The sequence below is a fragment of the Hylobates moloch genome, unplaced genomic scaffold (genome assembly GCF_009828535.3).
Source record: "Hylobates moloch isolate HMO894 unplaced genomic scaffold, HMol_V3 SCAFFOLD_3, whole genome shotgun sequence".
Classification (NCBI taxonomy): domain Eukaryota; kingdom Metazoa; phylum Chordata; class Mammalia; order Primates; family Hylobatidae; genus Hylobates; species Hylobates moloch.
The window spans coordinates 64102720-64130088 of NW_026652278.1; the positions used below are offsets into that span (position 1 = coordinate 64102720).

Here is a 27369-nt window from a genome sequence, read left to right on the forward strand (position 1 = left end):
ATTCACCATCAGATTTTGCATACAAATGGTCTAGAGCAGTGGTTTCCAACTGGGATGACTTAGCCATTGAGAGGACATTTGGAAGTGTCTGGAGACATTTTTCGTTGCTGCAACTGTGGGAAATGCTACTGGCATCTGATGGGTAGAGGCCATAATGCTATTAAATATCCTACAATGCACAGGGCAGCCTCCCACCGCAAAATTATCTGGCTAGGGTGGCTACTTATCCCAATTTGCCAGTAACTTTCCTAGCTGTAGGCTTATAGCACTGAATGTCCTGTGTCCCAGGAAGCACCTCAGTCCTGGGCATACTGGGACCATTGTTCATCACATATATATATATCATCCCAAATGTCAAAAGTGCCAAAGTTGAGAAACGCTGCTCTACAAGGAACACCCATTAACTTTACATTTTTCTCACCAACTTCCTTTCCTTCAATTGGAACTTTAATTTCTGTCTTCTTTTCTACTGAAATAGTTTTCTTTTTCTTTTTTTTTTTTTTTTTTCTTATGTTTTGTTTTCCTAGAGACAGGGTCTCACCCTCACCTAGGCAGGAGTGCAATGGTGCAGTCATAGCTCATTTCAGCCTCTAACTCCTGGGCTCAAGTAATCCTCGCACCTTAGCCCCCTAGCAGCTAGGAGAGGCAAACCACCATCCTGGCTAATTTTAAAAATTTTTATCTTTGTAGAGATTGGATCTCGCTATGTTGCTCAGGCTGATCTCGAATTCCTGGCCTCAGGTGATCTCCCTAAAGTGTTGGGATTACAGGTGTGAGCCACTGTGGCCAGGCTGAAATTGTTTTCTTAAAAGTCACCAGTGGCACCTTCCAATCAAGAAATCCAATGGCTTTTCTCCTTCCTCAACCCTTTGGATTTCCTTCTAAGCATTTGATACTGTTGACCACTATTTTTTTGAAGCCCCTTTTTTTTATACTTTTGGTATGTGCCAAGAGGTATGTGTTCTTTTGTGGGTTCCTAATTCCTACTGTGTTTTGTGTTTTTTGGTATTTTTTGAGATGGAGTCTCAGTCTGTCTAGGCTTTGCCTAGGCTCACTCACTAGGCTGGAGTGCAATGGCGCCATCTCGGCTCACTGCAACCTCCGCCTCCTGGGTTTAAGTGATTCTCCTGCCTCAGCCTCCTGAGTAGCTGGGATTACAGGAGCCCGCCACCATGCCCAGCTAATTTTTGTATTTTTAGTAGAGACGGGGTTTTACCATGTTGGCCAGGCTGGTCTCAAACTCCTGACCTCGGGTGATCCGCCCACCTCGGCCCCCCAAAGTGCTGGGGTTACAGGCCTGAGCCACCATCTCTGGTCCCTACTGTGTCTTAAATGTAGATTGTTTCTTAGTTAGGTTTTTCTTGGTGCTTTTCTTTATTCTCCTATTAAATAATTTATTCCACTCTAGCTTCAGATCTCATTTCTATTAGTTGATTCCTAACTCTCTTTCCTGAGTCTTAGTCTTTCATTTCCAATTGATTGAGGGGTTTCTATGGATGTCCAGCAGAATCCAGTACTCAACCTGAGTAATGGCAGGTTAAGAAGAACATTTAATACACTGGCTAGGAGGAAAGACGATATAGTCTAGCTTACATTTCCAGCCTTGTCTTCCACTTTGGTCCTGTATTGAGCCTTGAGTTCTATTGAACCAGGATAACTCTATCCATGTCCTTACATGTGCTTTCCATGGTTTTGCTTCATGTCTTCTTGCTCATTGGAAAACACTTCTGCCTTTCTTCAAATCTTCCTAATCATCCCAATCAGGAAAATGTGGAATGGTGAAAATGCTGGATCAGGAGTCAGAAGACCTATTTCTGTCACTTTACTTGCTTTTAGACTTGGGACCATTACTTGAGTTTTCTATAACTTTATATATTTTAAGTAAAGAAATAATCCTGTGTCTGCCTTTCTCAAGATAGCTGATACGAAAAAATAGTTTGAAAGATGGTAAACTGCTGGTATATAAGTATTGCGTGACCTCCTGAACTCTGATAATACTTTGAGCCTTTCTAATGGACTCTTGCCATCTCTTATTGTAGAGACAGTTAATACACATTTCTTAAAAGTAGAGACCATAATGTAAATCTTTCTTGCGTAGTTTCTGTCATTGTACATGTCATGTTAACAGATTCTGAGTAAAGACTGATGAAAGAATTGCAATTCTACTTATTAGTCTTTATTTTTGTTTCACTAATTCCAAACATTTTATACTATATCAAATTTATCAACCCCCCTCCCTTTTTTTAATCTCCAATTTAGGTGATGTCTTTCCAGTGCAAATGAATCCAATAACTCAATCTCAGTTTGTACCTTTGGGTGAAGTTCTTTGCTGTGCTATATCTGATATGAATACAGCTCAGATTGTAGTAACACAGGAATCACTTTTGGAGCGTTTGATGAAACATTACCCAGGTAGAGTAATAAGTTCTTCTCTATTTGTACTTCACTGTATGTGTTTGGTTTCTATTTATAATTAGTCTTAAACACATAAATAAACTGGGTGATATCCTTTTTTCCCCTCTTCTATAGAACTTTATATCAGAACCCTGCCAGAAGAAGTCCTGCATCAACAAATTTGATAAGGGTATTTCTTTTACATTTCAGATAAACTTTTCCAAAAATAAATGCTTACGGCAATAAATAAATAAATCACACTCTGTGGAAAGGAGTGCAAAATGAGAAAGTAAAGTTTATTTCCCCCCATCTCCCGTTTTTTCATTCTCACTTCCCAGAGGTAATAACTGCTATTATCATTTCTTATATATGATAATATAATACATTTTTCATAACATAAATTGGATCTTTTTTTTTTTTTTTTTCGATCTCGGCTCACTGCAACCTCCACCTCCCCGGGGTTCAAGCGATTCTTCTGCCTCAGCCTCCTCAGTAGCTGGGATTACAGGCACCCGCCAGCATGCCCAGATAATTTTTGTATTTTTAGTAGAGACAGGGTTTCACCATGTTGGTTAGGCTGGTCTTGAACTCCTGACCTCATGATCCACCCACCTCGGCCTCCCAAAGTGTTGGGATTACAGGCATGAGCCACCGTGCACGGCATAAATTGGATCATTCTATACATTCCCTCAACACGTTTCCCTTATTAACTTAAAAACATATCTTGGAGATCTGTCGATGCTAACATATATTGATATGTCTCATTCTTTATTTTATTTGAGACAAGGCCTCACTCTGTTGCCCAGATTAGAGTGCAGAGGCACCTTCTTAGATCACTGCAGCCTCAAACTCGTGGGTTGAAGCAGTCCACCTGCCTCAGCCTCCCAAGTAGCTGGGACCACAGGTGCACGCCACTCATTCTTTTATTTATTTATTTTCTTCCTTTTCAAGAATGGCATCTGGGCCGGGCATGGTGGCTCACGCCTGTAATCCCAGCACTTTGGGAGGCCAAGGTGGGCGGATCACAAGGTCAAGAGATTGAAAGCATCCTGGCCAATATGGTGAAACCCCATCTCTACTAAAAACTACAAAAAAAAAAAATTAGGCATGGTGGCAGGTGCCTGTAATCCTAGCTACTAAATAAAAGAATGCTTTCCTCAGTCACAGTTTAAATTTATAATGGGTTTTTATTTGAATGAATTCAGATTTTTTTTGTCTATTTACTCATTAACCTACCCATGTGACTTTGTGTGGACCAAATTATTTTCCTGTTATTTTTATTTTTATTTTTGAGACAGGGTCTCACTATGTTGCCCAGGTTGGAGTGCAGTGGTGCAATTACGGCTCATTGCAACCTCTGCCTCCAAGGGCTCAAGCAATCCTCCCACCTCAGCCTCCAAAGCATCTGGTACTACAGACACCCGCCACCATGCCCTGCTAATTTTTGTATTTCTAGTAGAGGTATGATTTCACCACGTTGCCCAGCCTGGTCTTGAACTCCTGAGTTAAAGCGATCTGCCTGCCTCAGCTTCCCAAAGTGCTGGGATTACAGGTGTGAGCCACCGTGCCTGGCCTATTCCTATTATTTAAGTTATAAATATTATTTATACTTCTTTGGCTTTTTTTTTTTTTTTTTTTGAGACAGGGTCTTGGTTTGTTGCCCAGGCTGGAGTACAGTGGCACGATCATAGCTCACTGCAGCCTTGAACTCCTGGACTCAAATGATCCTTCCATCCCTGGCTAATGTTTAAAAATTTTTTTGTGGAGACGAAGTCTTGCTATGTTGCCTAGCCTTGTCTTGAACTCCTGGCTCAAGTGATTCTCCTGCCTCAGCCTCCCAAAACTCTGGGATTATAGGCATGAGCCATCACACCCATCCCTGGCATCTTAATCACATGTATTAATCATGTTACAGTCAGCTCTGGGTTTATCAAGCCAATGTGTAGTCATTTCAGAGTTACTGATTTCACTCATTAAAATTTTTCTTATTCAAAATCTGTAAAATGCTTGTCTGTTTTAGGCATTGCAATTCCATCGGAAGATATTCTTTATACCACTCTGGGAACGCTGATTAAAGAAAGGAAGATTTATCACACTGGAGAAGGATACTTCATAGTTACTCCTCAGACTTACTTCATTACAAATACAACCACCCAGGAAAATAAGAGAGTGCTGCCATCAGATGAAAGTCGCCTGATGCCAGCTTCCATGACGTATCTGGTGAGCATGGAGAGCTGTGTAGAGTCAGCCCAAGAGAATGCTGCCCCCATATGCCACTGTCAGTCTTGCCAGTGTTTCTGGGACGTGCACAATCAGGATGTTCAGGAACCACCAGTTGCTGCAGAAGTGACTAGGAAGAGTCATAGGGGTCTTGGGGAGTCTGTACCTTGGGTACAGAATGGGGCAGTTTCAGTGTCTGCGGAGCACCACATTTGTGAGAGCACCAAACCTTTACCATACACAAGAGATAAGGAAAAAGGCAAGAAGTTTGGTTTTAGTCTCTTATGGCGCAGCATATCTAGAAAGGAGAAGCCCAAAACAGAACACAGCAGTTTCTCTGCTCAGTTCCCACCTGAAGAATGGCCTGTCCGAGATGAAGATGACTTGGACAATATCCCTCGAGATGTTGAACATGAGATAATCAAACGAATTAACCCCATTTTGACTGTTGACAATTTAATCAAACACACCGTCCTAATGCAAAAATACGAAGAACAGAAAAAATATAATAGCCAGGGCACTTCCACTGACATGCTGACAATCGGGCATAAATATCCTTCAAAAGAGCGGGTTAAGAAAAGGCAGGGTCTGTCTGCAAAACCTCGAGGGCAGGGCCATTCTCGCAGGGATAGACACAAAGCCAGGAATCAGGGAAGTGAGCTTCAGCCAGGAAGCATTAGATTGGAGAAACACCCCAAGCTCCCTGCTACACAGCCCATCCCGAGAATTAAAAGCCCAAATGAAATGGTAGGTCAGAAACCACTTGGTGAGATTACAACAGTGCTAGGTTCCCATTTGATTTACAAAAAGCAAATCAGTAATCCTTTCCAGGGTTTGTCTCACCGAGGAAGCACAATATCCAAAGGGCACAAAATTCAGAAGACCAGTGATCTGAAACCCAGCCAGACTGGACCAAAGGAAAAGCCTTTCCAAAAGCCTAGGTCCTTGGATTCCTCAAGAATCTTTGATGGTAGAGCCAAAGAGCCATATGCTGAACAACCTAATGATAAAATGGAAGCAGAATCCATTTACATAAATGATCCTACTGTCAAACCCATCAATGATGACTTCAGAGGTCACCTCTTCAGTCACCCTCAACATAGCATGTTGCAAAATGATGGTAAATGCTGTCCCTTTATGGAAAGCATGTTGAGATACGAAGTGTATGGTGGAGAAAATGAGGTAATTCCTGAAGTCTTGAGGAAAAGTCATTCCCACTTTGACAAATTAGGGGAGACCAAAGAGACTCCGCATAGACTGCCATCACCAGGTGCCTCCTTTTCAGACCGAACACCCTCTGCTTGTAGATTAGTGGATAACACAATACACCAGTTTCAAAATCTTGGCCTTTTGGATTACCCAGTTGGCGTGAACCCTTTAAGACAACCTGAAAGACAAGACAGAGACTCAGAAGAATTATTGAGAAAAGGATTTGTCCAGGATGCAGAGACTACAAGCCTAGAAAATGAACGGCTTTCTAATGATGACCAGGCCTTGTATCAGAATGAAGTGGAAGATGATGATGGTGCCTGTAGTTCATTATATCTAGAGGAGGATGACATGTCTGAGAATGATGACTTATGTCAAATGCTGCCTGGCCACAGTCAGTATTCCCTCACAGGTGGAAGCCAGGGAAATCATTTAGGAAAACAAAAAGTGATTGAGAGATCTCTGACTGAGTACAACAGCACAATGGAGAGGGTTGAGCCTCAGGTGCTTAAAAGGAATGAATGCTACAAACCCACTGGGCTGCATGCTACCCTAGGTGAAAGCCAAGAACCTAACCTCTCTGCTGAAAGTTGTGGCCTAAATTCAGGAGCCCAGTTTGGTTTTAACTACGAAGAAGAACCCACTGTTGCTAAACGTGTACAGGCCTCAGCACCTGCTGATGAAAGAATCTTTGATTACTATAGCACAAGAAAAGCCAGTTTCGAAGCTGAAGTCATACAAGACGCTATTGGTGACACAGGAAAGAAGCCAGCTAGCTGGAGTCAGAGTCCTCAGAATCAGGAAATGAGAAAACATTTCCCACAAAAGTTCCAACTTTTCAACACTTCACATATGCCAGTGTTGGCTCAGGATGTCCAATATGAACACAATCACTTGGAAGGGACAGAATATCACAGCATGGCAGGAGATAGTGGAATAGATTCTCCACGGTAAGTACACACAAAAGTGTCTGATTTAGGCCAGATGCAGTGGCTCATGCCTGTAATCCCAGCACTTTGGGAGGCCGAGGCGGGCGGATCATGAGGTCAAGATATCGAGACCATCCTGGCCAACATGGTGAAACCCCGTCTCTACTAAAAATACAACCGGGCGTGGTGGCACATGTAATCCCAGCTACTCGGGAGGCTGAGGCAGGAGAATCGCTTGAACCTGGGAGGTGGAGGTTGTAGTGAGCCGAGATCATGCCACTGTACTCCAGCCTGGTGATGGAGCAAGACTCTGTCTCAAAAAAAAGAAAAAAAAGAAAGTGTCTGATTAGCCGCTGTTCTACAGGAATTATGAAAATCAAGGGCATTTTGTTATCTAGTCAGCGACTACTGACTATCACACTTCTATAATGATACAATTCTTCCAGCTTTTATACCTTTACTGAATAAATTGTATAAAGTTACAATGAAATCTCTTATATAGTAGGATACAGTTTATTTTTAATGTGAACCAAATTTGACTGTCCCCACTACTCATAAATCTTCAATTATTTCTAAAAATAGAAATTTCTATAAGCCAAGCACTTTCTGAACTGAGGGTTGGAAGTTTTCACTTCTATGCCTGGCTCTACACAGGTTGAGAAAGGGATGTGGCTACTATCCACTAATATTTTATTTTATTTTTGAGACAGAGTTTTGTTCTTGTCGCCCAGGCTGGAGTGCAATGCCGTGATCTCGGCTCACCACAGCCTCCACCTCCCAGATTCAAGTGATTCTCCTACCTCATCCTCCCAAGTATCTGGGATTACAGGCATGCACCACCACACCCGGCTAATTTTGTATTTTTAGTAGAGATGAGGTTTCTCCATGTTGGTCAGGCTGGTCTTGAACTCCCAACCTCAGGTGATCTGCCCGCCTTGGCCTCCCAAAGTGCTGGGATTACAGGCGTGAGCCACCACGCCCAGCCTAATATTTTCTTTCTTTCTTTCTTTTTTTTTTTTTGAGACAGAGTTTTGCTGTGTTGTCCAGGCTGGAGTGCAGTGGTGCAATCTCTGCTCACTGCAACCTCTGCCTCCTGGGTTCAAGCAATTCTCCCACTTTAGCCTCCTGAGTAGCTGGGATCACAGCCATGCACTACCACGCCCAGCTAATTTTTGCATTTTTTAGTAGAGACGAGATTTTGCCATGTTGGCCAGGCTGGCCTTGAACTCCTGACCTCAAGTGATCCACCCTCCTCAGCCTCCCAAAGTACTGCAATTACAGGTGTGAGCCACCATGCCTGGCCTCCACTAATGTTTTCCATGCCAATTTGTTTAAACGTTGTTTGGATTATAAAAGTAGTATAGCCATGATAGAACACTTAAAAAGTACTGAAAAGTATTTTTTTCCTTTTAAAAATAGCTAACAATCTTACTGGGTGAAAAATATTTTTTAAAACACCTATACTTATTCTGACACACACACACACACACACACACACACACACACACACACATATTTTGAGATGGAGTTTTGCTCTTGTTGCCCGGGCTGGAATGCAATGGTGTGGTCTCAGCTCACTGCAACCTCTGCCTCCCGGGTTCAAGCAATTCTCCTGGCTCAGTCCCCCAAGTAGCTGGGATTACAGGTGCCCACCAACACGCCTGACTAATTTTTGTATTTTCAGTAGAGACAGGGTTCCACCATGTTGGCCAGGCTGGTCTCGAACTCCTGACCTCAGGTGATCTGCCCGCCTCAGCCTCCCAAAGTGCTGGGATTACAGGCGTGGGCCACTGTGCCTGGCCTAACATCTAGATATTTTTAAAAAATCATTTTATATTTGGTGTATTTCTGTATAACACTTCAGTCCAAATGTATAGATCTATAGATTTTGTCTGCTGGGCTCGTACTGAGTTACTATTTTGCATGTTGCTTTTTAAAATTAATAGTCTATCATATGAACATTTTCCTTACGTTATTTAATAGTTTCCCACAGGTCATTCTAAAATTTGGTTCATATCTTAGCCAGTATTTTTTTTTTTTTTTGCTTTGAGACAGTGATTGACTCTGTCACCCAGGCTGGAGTGCAGTGGTACAATCACAGCTCACTGCAGCTTCAACCTCCCTGGGCTCAAGTGATCCTCCTACCTCAGTCTCCCGCGTACCTGGGACTACAGTCACATGTCACTATGCCCAGCTAATTTTTTTTTTTTTGGAGAGATGGGGTTTCACCATGTTGCTCAGGCTGATTAGTCTCAAACTCCTGGGCTCAAGCGATTCAGCCTCCCAAAGGGCTGGGGTTACAGGTGTGAGCCACTGAGCATGGCTGGCCCTACGCTTTTTTCTATGCATTTGTAAGTTGCTCTGTTGTTTTTTCTTTGAGACGGGGTTGCACTCTGTCACCCAGCTGGAGTGCAATGACACAATCATAGCTCACTGCAGCCTAGACCTCCTGGGCTCAAGCCATCCCCCAACCTCAGCCTCTGGAGTAGCTTGGATTATAGGCACGTGCTACTATACCCAGCTAATTTTTGGTAGAGATGAGGTTTTACAATGTTACCAGTCTGGTCTCGAACTCCTGGGCTCAAGGGATTCTCCCGCTTCAGTCTCCCAAAGTGCTGGGATTACAGGCATGACCCACTGCACTGGCCATCAGGCTAATTAAAAAGTTTTTTTGATCACTTCTCGGCCTTTTGGCTAAGATCAAGTGTAAAAAAGTTTTTCTGTGGAGACGATATATTGCTATGTTGCCCAGGCTGGTCTCGAACTGGATTCAACTATCCTCTTGCCTTGGCCTCCCAGTTTTGGGATTGCAGGCGTGAGCCACTGTACCAGGGCTTAATAAAAGTATTTTTAACAACAAGTCATACAGAGCCATGGCTTTCTTTTTTCATATAACTTATGTATATCCTGTTATTGGTAAATGTAGCTTAAGCTTGGTGTTTGTTTGTTTGTTTGTTTTTTGAGATGTAGTCTTTCTCTGTTGCCCAGGCTGGAGTGCAGTGGCGCGATCTCAGCTCACTGCAACCTCTGCCTCCTGGGTTCAAGCAATTCTCATGCCTCAGTCTCCCAAATAGCTGGGATTATAGGTGCACACCACCAGGCCCAGCTAATTTTTGTGTTTTTATTAGAGACAGGGTTTCACCGTGTTGTCCAGGCTGGTCTTGAACTCCTGCCTCAGGTGATCCACTTGTCTCAGCCTCCAAAGTGCTGGGGTTACAGGCATAAGCCACTGCGCCTGGCCTCAAGCCTTTTTTTTTCCTTGCCTCAGCCTCCTGAGTAGCTGGGACTACAGGCGTGAGCCACCACGCCCAGCTATTTTATGTGTGTGTGTGTATTTTTTTTTTTTTTTTTTTTAAACAGAGACGAGGTTTCACCATGTTGGCCAGGCTGGTCTCGAACTCCTGGCCTCAAGTGATCTGCCCACCTTGGCCTCCCTGGCCTCAAGTGATCCACCCACCTTGGCTGGGATTACAGGCATGAGCCACAAGCTTGTTCTTTTTAATGGCTGTTTAGCATTCTGTTATGTGGACTTATATATATAAATAAATATTATTTTCCTTTTTTCTCTCTTTTTTTAGAGACAAGGTCTCACACTGTTGCCCAGGATAGAGTACAGTGGTTCAGTCAGGGCTCACTATAGCCTCGGCCTCCTGGTCTCAAGCAAATCAGCCTCCTGTGTAGCTGGGACCACAGGCATGCACCACCACACCCAGCTGTTGCTTATTATTATTTTGTAAGAATGAGGTCTCACTATGTTGTCCAGGCTGGTCTCAAACTCCTGGGCTCAAGCAGTTCTCCTATCTTGGCCTCTCAAAGTGCTAGGGTTATAGGCATGAGCCACTGTGCCCAGCCTATTTTCCTTTCTTTGACATTTAGATCATTCCCAATTTTTTGCTACTAATAAATAACCTGCAGTGAGTTATTTTTACATAAAAATGTTTGTGGGCATTTCTGAGTTTTTTTCTTAGGATATATTCCTAGAAATCTACATTTTAAAAACATATCATTACTTCTTTATTGGGAGTGCAAGACCTTTTCTTTTTTTTTTTTTTTGAGACGGAGTCTCGCTCTGTCGCCCAGGCTGCAGTGCAGTAGCACAATCTCAGCTCACTGCAACCTCTACTTCCGGGTTCAAGTGATTCTTCTGCCTCAGCCTCCTGAGTAGCTGGGATTACAGGCACACACCACCACGCCCAGCTAATTTTTGTATTTTTAGTAGAGATGAGGTTTTCACCATGTTGGTCAGGCTGGTCTCGAACTCCTGACCTCAAGTGATCCACCCACCTCGGCCTCCCAAAGTTCTGGGATTACAGGTGTGAGCCCCCATGCCCGGCTATTAAGTCTTTAAGATAATCAAAACATGTCTTCAAACGTGAACAGTGGTGGTGTAAACCAACAAGCCACGGGTTCCTTTTCTTTATCTGTGGCAAAAACAAAACAAAAACAGATGAGAGACATTACTCCTTGATAGGTGACTAGGAATTTTGATTTGCAAAATTTTGAGAAATTTAATTTCTTAAGGATTGGTTATTTTTAAGCAATATGCTTTTCCTGAAAGGCTAGCTATAATAGGCATTTAGAGGAAAGGGAAGAGAAAGTAACATTTGAACATCAACTGTGTGCCATAATGGTTATAAGGATTAGGGGGATAGAGATGAACAAGACATTGTTTCTACTTACAGGAAGTATACAATTTAGTTGGGGAGACAAACAATAAACAGGCAAGTTGAACTTAAGAACAAAGCATGAGACTTTAACAGTCAGAGTGATGGAATTGAGTGATCAGCTGTTTAGAGGAAGACTTATTAGACAAAATATATTTGATATATTTTAATGTAATGGACAGTTGATGGAGAGTAGCAAAGTGGGAAACGGGAATGTTGAAAAGCAAAAATAGGCTGGACGCGGTGGCTCATGCCTGTAATCTTAGCACTTTGGGAGGCTGAGGCGGGTGTGGATCAGAAGGTCAGCAGTTCGAGACCAGCCTGACCAACATGGTGAAACCCTGTCTGTACTGAAAATACAAAAATTAGCCAGGCGTGGTGGCACGCGCCTGTAATCCCAGCTACTCAGGAGGCTGAGGCAGGAGAATCGCTTGAACCGGGGAGGCGGAGGTTGCAGTGGGCCAAGACTGCACATTGCACTCCAGCCTGGGCAACAGAGCGAGACTCTGTTTCAAAAAAAAAAAAAAAAAAAGCAAAAATACTTTTTTTTTTTTTTTGTGACAGAGTCTCGCTCTGTTGCCCAGGCTGGAGTGTAGTGGTGTGATCTTGGCTCACTGCAACCTCTGCCTCATAGGGTCAAGAGATTCTTATGCCTCAGTCTCATGAGTAGCTGAGATTACAGGTGTGCACCACCATGCCTGGCTAATTTTTGTATTTTTAGTAGAGACGGGGTTTCACCATGTTGGCCAGGCTAGTCTCAAACGCCTGGCCTCAAGTGATCTGCCTGCCTTGGCCTCCTGAAGTGCTGGGATTACAGGCGTGAGCCACTGTGCCCAGCCTACCAAACAGTATTGTGAGTTAGCTGAAGCAAGGCATATGTGTTAGATAATGGCCTAATATAGCTTGTTGCTCCTAGAAAAGAACATTGTAATATTAAAAATATAATAATTTGCTTTTCTCTTCCATATGATTTCTCATAAAAGTAATAAATTTCACAGGAAGATATTGGCCACTTCAGATATATAGAATTTTTTCAGGGAACTTACTGTTTCTGACTAGAATATACTTGATACTGGATCTGAGAACAGATGTTTTTCAGGAAATATAAACTTCTGTGAAGGCAGCTGTCAAATAATTGAGGTGCTATGGTGAAGCCTTTAAAATGTAAAGAGCACTTTGGATTTTTAAAGGTTAACTTATTTGATAAGTGTACCTTTGTATTAGTAAATGTACTACTTCAAAGTAACAAATGAAAGTATAATGCCTTGGTTAGAAATTCAAGTTCCCTTTGAAGCCAATAATTCTGTTATTTTTAATATCTTTAGGACACAGAGTCTGGGATCTAATAATTCAGTCATTTTGGATGGACTAAAAAGAAGACAGAATTTTCTGCAAAACGCTGAAGGCACAAAGAGCAGTCAACCACTCACATCCAATTCCTTACTACCACTAACTCCAGTCATAAACGTTTAATTTTCTTTTGGAAACCTATTTTTTTTTCTTTGTAAAAAGGTAGAGCATTACTACAGAATCTTTCAATCATATAAGAATTGAGGCTGGGCGCAGTGGCTCACGCCTGTAATCCCAGCACTTTGGGAGGCCGAGGCGGGTTGATCACAGGGTCAGGAGTTCGAGACCAGCCTGGCCAATATGGTGAAACCCCATCTCTACTAAAAATACAAAAATTAGCTGGGCGTGGTGGCGTGCGCCTGTAGTCCCAGCTGCTTGGGAGGCTGAGGCAGGAGAATCGATTGAACCTGGGAGGCGGAGGTTGCAGTTAGGCGAGATCCCGCCACTGCACTCCAGCCAGGGTGACAGAGCGAGACTCCGTCTCAAAAAAAAAAAAAAAAAAAAACGCCACTGCACTCCAGCCAGGGTGACAGAGCGAGACTCCGTCTCAAAAAAAAAAAAAAAAAAAAAAGAATTGAGTATATAAGAATTGTCTAAAGGCAAGCATATCTATGCTATTAACCACATTACATATTTTGTTCTAATTACTGGCTTTTTTTCCTTTTTTGGTATCTTAAGGCTTTTTGAAGCTTATTTTACTGTGAGTTTATTGGGAGTATATAGATTATTTTCAATTAAAAAGTGGAATTATTGGTCCCCTTCCAATTGTAATTAACTTGAATTTTTATGCATTAGTTTCTCAAATATATAGAATGCCACTTTACTTCCTGTGGTGAATTTTTTTTTTTAACCTACACTAATATTGAGTTCTAAGTTAAGTCGATCTCACCAGATTTCAACACAAAATCAGAAAACAGTGTGTGTTGAAGCAGTGTCTGTTGCAAGAAAACAGTGTCTGCTGCAAGGTATCTATGCAACCCTAAGTCTTTACCATTACCAAGAAAGAATTTACATAAATGTGTTGACTACTTTGCAACAAGAATTCCTTTAATCACTGCTACCCAGGGTCTTCTCTTTGACCAGCTTGGACATGAACAAATGGTTCCCAATGTGACTGACAATGTCGAAAATTCCTGTGGCAAGAGGCATCTGGCTGTACTACTGTTCCTCTGGTTCCTCCCTACATTTCAGGCCTTCTTTGGATGGAGTCTTGCTCTGTTGCCCAGGCTGGAGTGGAGTGGTGCAATCTCGGCTCACTGCAACCTCTGCCTCCCAGGTTCATGCCATTCTCCTGCCTCAGCTTCCCGAGTAGCTGGGATTACAGGCGCCTGCCACCACACCAGGCAAATTTTTTGTATTTTTAGTAGAGACGGGGTTTCACCGTGTTAGCCAAGATGGTCTCGATCTCCTGACCTCATGATCCACCCGCCTCGGCCTCCCAAAGTGTTGGGATTACAGGCATGAGCCACCGCACCTGGCCCAGGCCTTCTTTATAGATGGCAGTGAGAAGTCAGATGGTGGAGACAGAATGTGGAGATAGAAGGGAAGCAGAATGGTTACCAAATGGCTTGGGAATAAAAGGGAGGTTCTGAATGGGAGGTTTAGAGAAAGGTGGAAGGAGTCTGGTAGACATTTAGCAGTTCATCTGCATTTTGGTCCATTTCCACTCATGGTAAGACCTAGAATTTTATCTGTTAAGCCTTTTCAGACCAAGTAGTAGAATGGGCAGTTCTCCTGGGTTTGGGGAACATGGAGCAATCAAGACTGGTTTCAGCATGTTGAGAAGATGATGGTGCTGATTTATGGTTGAGGGAATGTTTTTTCTTTTCTTTTCTTTTTTTTTTGAGACAGCGTCTTGCACTGTCGCCAGGGCTGCAGTGCAATGGCATAATCTCGGTTTACTGCAACCTCTGCTTCCCAGGTTCAAGCGATTCTCCTGTCTCAGCCTCCTGAGTAGCTGGGATTACAGGTGTGCACCACCACGCTCGGCTAATTTTTTGTATTTTTAGTAGAGATGGGGTTTCACTATGTTGGCCAGGCTAGTCTCAAACTCCTGACCTCGTGATTCGCCTGCCTCGGCTTCCAAAGTGCTGGGATTACAGGCATGAATGACTGAATAATTGCAGTGTCTCTTTCTGACTCTCACCATACTGACAACAATGAAGTCCAGAGAGAAGCCCGGCACTGGAGAACTTTGTGCAGTCCCTGTGGAAGTGCAGATGACATTCACTGCTCTCTTTTGCAGTGGTCAGATCACTCACTCTTGACTATTGGCTTTCAGTGGACCCCAATTGACTGACATACCATTGCATTCTGAGAAGATTAATTGTTGTCAAAACAGCAGTGTAAAACCCTGCTGCCAGTACCAAGAGAGGTGGGTAATCTGGTATAGAAAAGACTTGTAGGGGAAGTAGAGGTGAGAATATTGTTTTAGGGGGTCTTACAGCATGGAATCAGCACCAGTGAATGGAAGTTAAGAGAAGTATTTTAACAACGAAAAAAAAATTTTTTTTTGAGACAGGGTCTCTGTCACTCAGGCTGGAGTACAGTGGCATGATCATAGCACACTGCAGCCTCGACCTATTGGACTCAAGTGATCCTCTCACTTTAGCCCCCCGAGTAGCTGGGACTATAGGCGTAAGCCACCAGGCTTGTCTAATTTTGTTTTTTGTAGAGACAGGATCTCACTGTGTTGGCCAGGCTGGTCTTGAACTTCTGTCCTCAAGCAATCTTCCCACCTGGGCCTCTGAAAGTGCTGGAATTACAGGTGTGAGCCACTGTGCCTGGCAGAATTTTCTATTAGACAAAGCTATCTGAAGATGAAGTAGGCAACTTTGGAAAAGAATGAATTTCCCATTGTTTAGGGCATTCGAACAGAAGCTTGGTGATCCCTCTAATGATATGTTGCAGAGCAATTTCCAGAATTTAGTTTAACTGGCTGGCTGAACTATATGATTTTGGAGAATCCTTCCAACTGTAAGGTTTTTTATTTGTTTTGTTTTTTTAGGAGATGGGGTTTTGCCATGTTGTGCAACTAATGAAGTCCATCTAATTTTGCCACTGGATGCATTATGACACTCTCCCTGTTTTAAAGGAATGTGTTAAATGAATCAAGCTCATTATGAAACCAGTAAAATTTTCTCCTACAAAACTCATCCTATAACACAGATATTAAAGATGGGAATATGTGCGATTAAATTGTTTGGGAGATTATTCTCTAAAATAGGTCACCTGCATTTTTCTGCCCAGACGTAACTGCTTTTTGTGGCAACTTTAGTTCTTGATTTATCTTTCCTAATGCAGTCTATTCTCTAATGAGAAAACTGTTTTCTTGAGGCAGCTTAATGATCTGAGCTTAGGAGTCAGACACAAGTTTGAATTCCAATTCCAAATCCTTCGTAGCTGTATGATGGAGCAAGTCACCAAATTCCTCTGAATTGGTTTTCTCATCTGTCAGAGGGAGACAGTAATGATGTCTCCCTTAGGGGATTGTCGTGAGGCTTGGGGATGATCTATCAAAAGTGCCCGATGTAGACCTGAGCAACCCCACTGTGGGCATGGCTGTGGAATGGCTTCGGGTCTTTTTTTTTTTTTTTTTTTGAGACGGAGTCTCGCTCTGTCGCCCAGGCTGGAGTGCAGTGGTGCAATCTTGGCTCACTGCAAGCTCCGCCTCCCGGGTTCACGCCATTCTCCTGCCTCAGCCTCTCCGAGTAGCTGGGACTACAGGCACCCGCCACCGCGCCCGGCTAATTTTTTGTATTTTTAGTAGAGACGGGGTTTCACCGTGGTCTCGATCTCCTGACCTCGTGATCCGCCCGCCTCGGCCTCCCAAAGTGCTGGGATTACAAGCGTGAGCCACCGCACGGCTTTGGGTCTTAAAAAAAAAAAAAAGTGCCCAATGCAGGAGGTACCTAATATTATTATACATATATATGTATGTATTTTAATATATTTTATAGTAACAAAACTTGCTTGATAGGTAAATACATGGCCCACTATACAGATCCCCTGTTTTTGTCAGGTTGTCTGGAATTCCTCCATTACAGATTTAGTCCTTTGGGAAGGTTATAGGATGTATCTGCCATCAAAATCCAGGTATGCCACGGGGAGGTATTATGCCTTTCACTAACAAGTTTTCAGTTGATAGCTTATTTTATAAGTAGGAATAAAATATGCAAAATACGCGCTTATTGTAGACATCCATACAACATTTCATCCTCTCTCATCTGAGATTTCAGACTCCTAGGGATCCCTGGCATAGCTAGGTTTTTTGCAAACTATTTTCATTATTTCAAAAGTCCTAATAGAAATTGTACTCAATTCCTTTGCCTTACTCTAACTCCTTGCTAGCTAAAAGATCATTTCTTTGCAAATAGTTGAAAACACTAGCTCAGTAATGCAACACTATCCCATGCTGGTGTGGCAGTTGAACTGCATTTGTATCTTATTCATAGATTAGAATAATGACCATGGATCAATTATCCCTAAATACAATTTATCAGACAAAATGTTACAAAATGTCAGATTTTTTTTTTTTTTTTTTTTTGAGATAGAGTCTCACTGTGTTGCCCAGGCTGGAGTGCAATGGCATGATCTCAGCTCACTCTAACCTCTGGTTCAAGTGATTCTCCTGCCTCAGCCTCCTGAGTAGCTGGGACTACAGGCATGTACCACCATGCCCAGCTAATTTTTGTATTTTTAGTAGAGACAGGGTTTCACCATGTTGGCCAGGATGGTCCCGATCTCCTGACCTCATGATCCGCCACCTCGGCCTCCCAAGGTGCTGGGATTACAGTCATGAGCCACCATACTGGGCCAATTTTGTATTTTTAGTAGAGACGGGGTTTCACCATGTTGGCCAGGCTGGTCTTGAACTTCTGCCCCTGTCCTCAGGTGATCTGCCTGCCTCGGACTCCCAAAGTGCTGGGAATACAGGAACACAGGTGTGAGCCACCATGCTTGGCCCAAATCTTTTTTCTTGTTTCTTTTTTTTTTTTTAAGACAGAGTCTCAATCTTATCCCAGCTGGAGTGCAGTGGTGCAATCTTGGCTCACTGCAACCTCCGCCTCCCAGATTCAAGCGATTCTCCTGCCTCGGCCTCCTGAATAGCTGGGATTACAGGTGCCTGCCACTACGCCTGGCTAATTTTTGTACTGTTAGTAAAGACAAAGTTTTGCCATGTTGGCCAGGCTGGTCTCGAACTCCTGACCTCAGGTGATCTGCCCGCCTCAGCCTCCCAAAGTGCTGGAATTATAGGCGTGAGCCACCGCGCCCAGTCCCAGATCTTTTATTACGTAGTGGTGCATGCGCGCGCACACACAACACACACACACACACACACACACACACACACACACACACCCCAAACCAAAATGTCAAGTCTATGAGGAAGAGCAACGGAAAGAGCCTGTAGAAGGGAAAAGATTGGGAACCATGGCATTTTGAGAACCTATCTACAGCTACTTTTTGGGTGTTGGGAAAACAGGCTATTGCTTAACAGGGGTGGGGAAGAGAGACATGAATGTCATGAAACAAGAATGGGGACATCAAAGACAAATTCATGATTACTTTGCTGGTGTCTTACAGGACTTTCTTCCCTATGAAACCTTACTAACATTTTTTCCTCTTTAGAGGTCCTAAGAGCGGGCCTGAAAAGAGAAAGGAGTAGATGTCTGGAAGAAGCAGAAGCCGCTTCCAAACATTACTTGGATAATGGTGCCCTCTTCTGGGGTGACTGATGTGACGATGTGACTCTGAAACCCTCTCTCCTACTACTTGGTTCAAAACATCCAGAAAGTAATTGACTAAACAATGAGACTAAAGGTTAAGAACTTACAAAATCATTTAAAGTTTTGAATTTAGGAGCTAGATACATGCATAAATACACATATGATAAATGTATTCAAAGATGTCTCTTTTCCTTTTTTTTTTTTTTTTTGAGACGGAGTCTCGCTCTGTCGCCCAGGCTGGAGTGCAGTGGCGCAATCTCAGCTCACTGCAAGCTCTGCCTCTCGGGTTCACGCCATTCTCCTGCCTCAGCCTCTCCGAGTAGCTGGGACTACAGGCGCCCGCCACCACGCCCGGCTAATTTTTTGTATTTTTAGTAGAGACGGGGTTTCACCATGTTAGCCAGGATGGTCTCCATCTCCTGACCTCGTCATCCACCCGCCTCGGCCTCCCAAAGTACTGGAATTACAGGCATGAGCCACTGCGCCCGGCCAAAGATGTCTCTTTCCAATGCTGTCAAAACCTCAAGCTAATGTAAGCACCTCTGTACCTCATTTCCATGGTGCCATTATATCAGCGGATCCAATTTCCTGTGCTATCAGCATTACTCTCCTCACTTTTCTAGCAAGATTTTAGAACTGACTTGGTTTATGTCCCATGGCAATGGGAAAAATACCCTCCTCCTTCCCTCCCATTCTCTTTGCCTTTACTTTCTTTCTGCTTTTCCATACTCAACACTTATTTTGTGCCCCCAATATGTCTTAAATCAGTTTTTAACTGCCCCTTAAACTATTTCCATGTCACAGCATTTAAAAATGATGGTTAATGACGAAGCTGCTGGGCATAAAGTAAAAGAAAAAGTTTCAATTCCTCTTGCCACATAAGGTTGACGTGCAGATACAAAATGGTTATTTGATGACTTTTACCTTCAACTCAAACTACAGAGTAAAACTAATCTAGCCCTATAGTTCTAAAAAGATGACAGAGGCAAGTTTAGAAATAGTCATCTTCTTATATCTTAATGGACAGTTTAAATAAGCTGAGGCAAAGGGCAAGGGAAATCTTTTTTTTTTTTTTTTTTTTTTGATACTGAGTCTTGCTCTGTCACCCAGGCTGGAGTGCAGTGGCGCCATCTCGGCTCACTGCAATCTCCGCCTCCCCGGTACATGCCATTCTCCTGCCTCAGCCTCCCGAGTAGCTGGGACTACAGGTGTTTGCTACCACACCCGGCTAATTTTTTGTATTTTTAGTAGAGACGGGGTTTTACGGTGTTAGCCAGGATGATCTCGATCTCCTGACCTTGTGATCTGCTCGCTTCGACCTCCCAAAGTGCTGGGATTACAGGCGTGAGCCACCGCGCCCGGCAGGGAAATCTTTATTGGACCTTGTAACAGGAGTAGCAATTGAAGCACCCAACTCTTAAGTGTTGTAAAAGAAAGTATATCAGTGACTCTGGTAAGATGTTTGGAAAATAAAGATGTTCTAATAAGATTGTATCTTGAATTATTGTGCATTTCAATTATTCATGCACAGTAGGCCTCCCCCCAACCCCAAATCTCATCAGACACAATCTCTTGAGATTTACAGAGGGAGCAAATATGAAGAAAACAAAGGTCTCCACTCTTGCATCCCATTCCCACGTTTTCTAGTTGATTGAGGCAAAATGATATCCCTGGAGAACACATGTGTAATGTGGTACATATTTTTTCCAGCTAAGCCACTCCTTGGTCAATTTACTGACACATCAGTTTATACTTGCCCTTTCCATCTGACACAGACAGCAGCCAGAGATTTGGTTCAGTGAATTTAGGGCTTAGAAAGGCAGAGTCTGTAGTGTTGCAAGTCACAGAAGGTCATTCTGAAATACTCGTATACTTGTTAATCACTTGAATAGGGAGATTTGAACAGTCTACTCCTTTCTTTTTTTCAGGCCCGCTCCTAGGACCTCTGACATACAAATGAATGCCAAAGAGTGCTCAGGAGCTCAACTTTTACTTCATCTGTTATTAACCTTCAACCACAAGACAATAACATCTGTTCCTTTTATCCCAATTTTACGTGCGGCATTCTTAGCCATATCTACACTGTGTTTTTATGCACATCATCACACCCTGTTGTAGGGCTATAAAGACCCTACTATGGTAGAATTGGGAGTGGACTGAGGGATTAGGACAAAAGGATGCAGAAAACCACAGATCTAGAGATGCATAGCTATTCTCATAACCTAGAAAGAGCGGTGGATTTCTGCGTCATCAATAGCTGAACACTCCTTGTGTTTCTGAGTATTGAATCCATAAAGTTACATGCAAACATATAGCCCTTGCCTTCAGGCCAAGCCGTAGTTATGTAGAAGGCTTGAAGCAATCACAGATTTAACATTTGTGGTTCCAGCTATTCAGGACCAATTCCCAAACTCCACGACATGTAACAATTTGTAATTTTGCTAGGACACAGTTTGATGCTTAGGTTTTAAGGCTGGTGTGCTAGACGTTATCAAGTGGTTTGTGAGAGTAGCCCTGTGTCTCCATTGGGTAGAGTAGCTGGGTCGCAAGGATCATGAAGAAATGGCTGTGAAAAGCCAACTAGCCTCGGTGATAGTAAGCAAAGGTATAGAAACACTAAGGAAGTTACCCTTTGTATTGTCAAAGGTTTCAGTTTTGTGTAAGATGGTGATTCACGGGCAGTTAATCCCCATCACTAAAATTAAATCCTTTTTTATTCACTGCAAATAGATAATCTGTGGAAGACATTTTGGCTTTTCTCGCTAGCAGAAAATGTGAGGCTTCTTCAGGTTTTTCCTGTTGTTTCATGGGAGCATCTTCCCCAAAACACTGCAAAACTCAAAAGTTTTCAGGTTGATGTGGCAGAGAGAGCACTGATCTCGGCTTCAGGAGCTAAATTCTCTAAGTCCTGACTGTGCCACTAACAGACTGTGGGACTTCAGACAAGTACATTCCTTTCTCGGGTTTCTTCTTATGTCAAATGGACAACGTGAGAAGGATCACAATGAACCAGGGATCAATTCACGATTAAAACCTAAGACTTCAGGGACGGACATCTGTCAGTTCCTGGCTACACCTCTGGCCCATCTGGCCCACCCCAAACTGCGCGAAGCCCCTCTCCACCGACGCCAGGCCTGTGGCCTCGCGCGAAGCCGTTGGTCGTTAACATCTCCCCCGCAATGGGCGGGACGGAGGGCTTCAGCTTCCGGCGGCGAATGGCGAGGCCGCGCGTGGCGTTGCCCCCTGGCCTGGGCACGGGCCTGCCCACGCACCCTCCCACGGCGCGCCGTTCCTGTCTACCGCCGTTGAAGGGCTTTCCAGCCCTAGCAGTGCATACTGGGAAGCCCCCAAGAAGCTCCGCAGGGCTGAGAAGACCAGCTCGGAGTGGGGGAGGGGAAGATAAACGGAACTATTTATGCTAATCAGTGCGTGCTTCCTTTATGGAGATTGGCCAGGGTTTTACTCTAGTAACCAATCACTTCAGAACAAGGGTGGGCCCGTTGAGGTCTCTCACACTCATTGGTTGAGAGGTTGCGGCGCAATGGAAGGACTTAAACCGAGAGTATCCGGGATTATTTTTCCCCGCCGTGCGGTGCGTGTCCCGGAAGTGACGCACGCCCAAGGCCGGGCGGCCGCCCTGCCCCCGCTTCCTTTCACGCTGTCGCTGTCCGTAGGTGGTTGTGGCCACCGTGCCCGGAGGGAGGCGGCGGTGGCCAGTAATGCCTGGGAAACTCCTCTGGGGGGACATTATGGAGCTGGAAGCACCCTTGGAGGAGTCCGAGAGCCAGAAGAAGGAGAGGCAAAAGGTGCGCTGAGCATGGGCCGCGCCTCCTTTTGGGCTGCGCCGGCTTGGGCGGGGAGGGGAACTGTCTGTCCCTGATGATGGCCTGTCAGAACCGGGCCAGAGCATCCGAGGGCCTCCCTTCGCGCCGCCCTCGGCCCTCTGGGGTCGCTCAGGGACCGTTTCCACCTCCACTCTCCCGACCTGGAGAAAGATGGCCCTGGGCTTTGGGCCTCCCCCCGCGCGTGGCCCCTCAGCCCTTCCCGTTGGCGCCTGAATCTCAGATGGGCAGACTCAAGCTCCCATCACCATGGAATCTGTTCTTTCTCTCCTTAAGCAGTGATGCTTGTCATTTCGTTTTCATTGGCCCTGTTAGAAGATGTTTAAAAAAAAAATGATTGCTTTGAATATGTGTTGCTTCTGTCAGCCTGTCCCCTGTGCAAGAATCCTGGGGAACGCGATCTTAGGTTTACAAACCTCAATAACTAGTCTATAGAGTCTTAAGGAAAAGTGTCACTGAGCCTTGCCAGGATTTGTCAGTGATGGAGATCGTGTGGGTTGCATTATTAATGCAGTATTTATTGTCAGTATTTTCATTCAATCCGCAGGTGTTTATTGAACCTAATTTGTACCATACTCTTTGCTGAGCACCAAGGAGGTTAAACTAAATAAGTAAAGAAATGGTCTCTGCTCTCAAGGAGCCTGTAGAGGAGTTGTAGTCTTTCCTCCTTCCACCCCCTTGCCCTCCAAAAAAAAAAAAAAAAAAAAAAAAGGAAAAGAAAAAACATCCCGAAACACTCAGAGGATCACAAGGTGCTGAAAAATGCCCAGGTAAAATTATTACTGGAGACATTTGACCTGGAAAAAAGAAATCAGCTGAAGAGGCTGAGGTGGCAGTATTCGAAGGCTGACATTCAACAAAAGAATGAGACTTATTTTGTATAGCCTTAGAAAGCAGAATCTACCTCTCTGACCTTATCACTAAGGTAAACTTGCCATTCCAGCTAACACTTTTCTTTTATTGTGCTAAAATATACATAACATTTATCATTTTAACCATTTTTAAGTAATAGCTCTGTGACATTAAGTATATTTACATCGTTTTGCAGCTGTCACCACCATCCATCTCCAGAACTTTTCATTGTCCCAGACTGAAACTCTGTGCCCATTAAACACTCACTTCTCATTCCTCTCTCCTTCCACTCCCGGCAACTACCATTCTACTTTCGCTCTGTGAGTTTGACTACTGAAGGTACCTAGAGTGTAAGCAGAAAACCAAGCAGGTATTTTTAAAAAGGCTTCTTTTGAAATCCTTGTCTTTTGCATCCCAATCCTGTCCACCTGTCAAGGCCTAGTTTATGTCTTTCCTGATAACCCGAACGTACCGTTATCTAGTTTCAGTGGCTATCTTTATCATTTGATTGACATTTGTTATGCATTTCTATGTAAAACTAGTTCATTTTTCCTGTATGTATCCCACATATTTCCCAAAAGTTCTTGAGGAAAATGACCAAATCTTTGTCCATCCTTATGTTTCACTATGTTGTTGTAAATTGGTGGCTTTTGCATTGTAAATTCTCCAGAAATACATGTTGACCGCCCTTTAACTATGAAAGATAACCAGAGATTTGGAAATGGATTGGAATACCAACTAAAATAAATAGAGCATTAGAATACTGGTCTGGTGGCTAGCTGCAGTGGCTCATGCCTATAATCCTAGCACTTTGGGACGCTGAGATGGGAGGATTGCTTGAGCCCAGGAGTTTAGGTAGAGTTTTGTAGAAACCCTGTCTCTACAAAAAATGAAAAAAGTAGCTGGGTGCGGTGGCTCACTCCTGTAATCCCAGCACTCTGGGAGGCTGAGGCAGGCAGGTCACCTGAGGTCAGGAGTTCAAGACCAGCCTGGCCAACATGGTGAAATCCCGTCTCTACTAAAAATATAAAAATTAGGCCGGGCATGGTGGCTTACTGCTGTAATCCCAGCACTTTGGGAGGCTGAGGCGAGTGGATCATGAGGTCAGGAGATGGAGACCATTCCGGCGAACATGGTGAAACTCTGTCTCTACTAAAAATACAAAAATTAGCTGGGCATGGTGGCGCATGCCTGTAATCCCAGCTACTCAGGAGGCTAAGGCAAGAGAATCGCATGAACCCGGGAGGCTGAGGTTGCAGTGAGCCGAAATCGTGCCACTGCACTGCAGCGGTGACACGGCGAGACTCCATTTACAAAAAAAAAAAACCCAAAAATTAGTCGGGTGTGGTGGTGCATGCCTGTAATCCCAGCAACTCGGGAGGCTGAGGTACAGGAATCGCTTGAACCCGGGAGGCAGAGGTTTCAGTGAGCTGAGATCGCACCATTGCACTCCAGCCTGGACGACAGAGCAAGACTCCGTCTCAAAAAAAAAAAAAAAAATTAGCTGGGCGTGGTGACAGGCGCCTGTAATCCCAGCTACTTGGGATGCTAAGGCAGGAGAATTGCTTGAACCCAGGAGGCAGAGGTTGCAGTGAGCCAAGATCACGCCATTGCACTCCAATCTGGGCAACAAGAGCGAAACTCCGTCTCAAGAAAAAAAAAAAAAAATTAGCCAGCTGTTGTAGCTCGTGCCTGTAGACTCAGCTACTCAGGAGGCTGAGGTGGGAGGATCACTTGAGTCAGGGAGGTTGAGGCTACAGGGAACCATGGTTGAGCCACTGCACTCCAGCCTGGGAGACAGAGTAAGACCTGTCTCAAAAAAAAAAAAAAAAAAAAACTGAAACGAATAGTGTTCTGGTATTGAGGTGAGGATAACTTTGGTTCGGATGTGTTGAGATACGGAGCTGGTCCTTAGATTCTTAGAATCGGAATGTAGGTGAGGAAGGGAGTCTGGAAGTACGTACTGAGCCATGAAAATAGTAATAAAAGTGAACATAGAGAACAGATATTCAAGGAGCGTCTACTGGAGGAAGAAGGAGAGGAACCACTGAAGAAAATATGTGGTAGAGGTAAGAAGATAGAGGTAAGAAGGGAATATAAAGTGTAACTGAAACCAAGTAAACGGAGAGTGCCAAGCATTGTGGGTCTAAAGTGGAATAATTTATTTAATCACCTTGAGATGTTACTGGGCTTAGACTGAGAGGTCTCCCTTTGCCTTGCTTCAACTTCTGCCTGTAGTGCAGGGCCCAGGAGCAATTCAAACCCCAAGGCTGAATCGATAAATAATCTTATTTTTCTGTAGAACCTATTGGTTTGGAAAGATGTGGGCTAGTGCAGTTAACTGCAGATCAGATGATGTAATGTGTAACTGCAAAGCATTTTCAAAGATATTGTTCAATTCTCACAGCAATTCCAATTTTATGGATGAGAAAATTATATGTGAAAGAACTCTAAAACTTGTGTAAGTTATGGTGAATATTTTGGTGGTAGTAGTTTTTACCATCACTAATCACTGCTATCTATTTTGAATATTTGACCAGGTAATTCATTTTTTTGAGAGTGGCTGAGATTACAGGCGTGTGCCACAGCGCGCAGCTAATTTTCGTATTTTTGTAGAGACGGGGTTTCGCCATGTTGGCCAGGCTGGTCTCGAACTCCTGACCTCAGGTGATCCACCCAACCTCGGCCTCCCAAAGTGCTGGGATTATAGGCGTGAGCCACCACGGCTAGCCACCAGGCTAAAGTCCTAAATTCCCAAATCATTTATTGTGTTCTGTAAATATCACAACACTGGCCACTAGTTTGACATTTTAAAATTGAAGTTGCAAAATAGTGCTTTTTTTAAAAAAATTAACTAAATTTAAAACGTAAAAAAAAAAAAAAATTCCAGGATTACTGTCCTTCTGTGGAAGTATAACAATTGGACTTCTGTATGAATTATGTAGTTTCGTTTTGTTTTCCTTTAACCTGTGAATTGTCAAAGTGCAGGGAGGAAGCATAATGTGAAAAGAGAATGGGCTTTCAAGTCAGGCAGTGCTAGATTCAATTTCTAGTACTTATAGCTGCAGGAAATCCCACATGTGGATCTTTGGCAAGTTGCTTAACCTCTTAGAACTTCTGTTTCCTTGTGTATAAAATTGCAGAGGTGGCTGGGCGCAGTGGCTCACGGCTGTAATCCCAGCACTTTGGGAGGCCGAGGCTGGTGGATCGCCTGAGGTCAGGAGTCTGAGACCAGCCTGGCCAACAGAGCGAAACCTCGTTTCTACTAAAAATACAAAAATTTAGCTGGGCATGGTGGCGTATGCCTGTAGTCCCAGCTACTTGGGAGGCTGAGGCAGGAGAATCACTTGAACCTGGGAGGCGGAGGCTGCAGTGAGCCAAGATTGCGCCACTGCACTCCAGCCTGGGTGACAGAGCAAAACTCTATCTCAAAAATAAATAAATAAATGAAATGGCAAAGGTAATACAGGTTCACTATCCCTTATCCAAAATCCTTGGAACTAGTTGTATTTTGGAATTCAGAATTCTGGGGATTTTTAGAAGGGTAGCACCCCGGTAGGGTTTGGGGCCCAAAACCTGTAATCAGACACCTTAATATTAAATATGAGTGGTCATACTAAGCGGGATAAATAAAGACTATAAAGAGCCTCACATTAGTTCAAGTTAAATTTTGCCATCAAATGAGTTCAGGTAAGGTTTTGCCTCCAGATAAGTTACAAAAAAACTTTCGGTTTTCAGAGCTTTATGGATATCGCAATTTCGGATAAGGGATTATGGACCTGTACTTCCCTTATAGGGTTGTTATGAAGATTTAAACAAGATAAGCTGAAAACACATTACACAGTGCTGGGTAGGTATTCAATAAGTATTAATTTTTTTCTCTTGGAAATGTTGGAAGTTTTTGCTTGTTTAGTAATTGATAATTCTGGGGTTGTCTTTCTTTCCTCAAGGAGAAACCGTTTTAATTTTCTTAAATCTTATGATGGGATTAGAGAGGGGCTAGAGGCTGAGTCTTGAGAATGCTAGGAAGGGGTTGAGAAAGATAGCAACAGTTGAGGCTTAGAGCTTGGCATTAGTAACCAGTCTTGATTTCTACCAGGTAGGTTTTCAAAGTAACTGTAGATTGAGCTGAACTGGTGGGGGAGTCATGCTCTAACTTCTCTAGAGTCTTAAAAGAAAA

General features: G+C 43.6%; 2 protein-coding genes across 6 annotated transcripts in view; both read left to right on the forward strand.

Moving 5' to 3' along the window:
- STOX1 (storkhead box 1) overlaps positions 1-13518 on the forward strand; it is a 62686-nt gene extending 49168 nt beyond the window's left edge. Inside the window, exons 2-5 of one of the 2 annotated variants that reach the window (XM_032138733.2) lie at positions 2260-2412; positions 4415-6773; positions 12742-12971; positions 13346-13518. In XM_032138733.2, the coding sequence (XP_031994624.1) occupies positions 2260-2412; positions 4415-6773; positions 12742-12889 (2660 nt within the window). In that variant the 3' untranslated portion in view covers positions 12890-12971; positions 13346-13518. Of the gene's footprint in view, positions 1-2259; positions 2413-4414; positions 6774-12741; positions 12972-13345 lie in introns of those variants that run through there. The other variant, XM_058436301.1, reaches the window with a different exon arrangement.
- Positions 13519-22113: 8595 nt separating this feature from the next.
- The window catches only part of DDX50 (DExD-box helicase 50), a 46590-nt gene continuing 41334 nt past the window's right edge, over positions 22114-27369 (forward strand). For 2 of the 4 annotated variants that reach the window (XM_032138745.2, XM_058436302.1), the window contains exon 1: positions 22114-22301. In XM_032138745.2, the coding sequence (XP_031994636.1) occupies positions 22215-22301 (87 nt within the window). In that variant the 5' untranslated portion in view covers positions 22114-22214. Of the gene's footprint in view, positions 22302-26927; positions 27040-27369 lie in introns of all 4 variants that reach the window. The other 2 variants (XM_032138769.2, XM_032138754.2) reach the window with 2 other exon arrangements.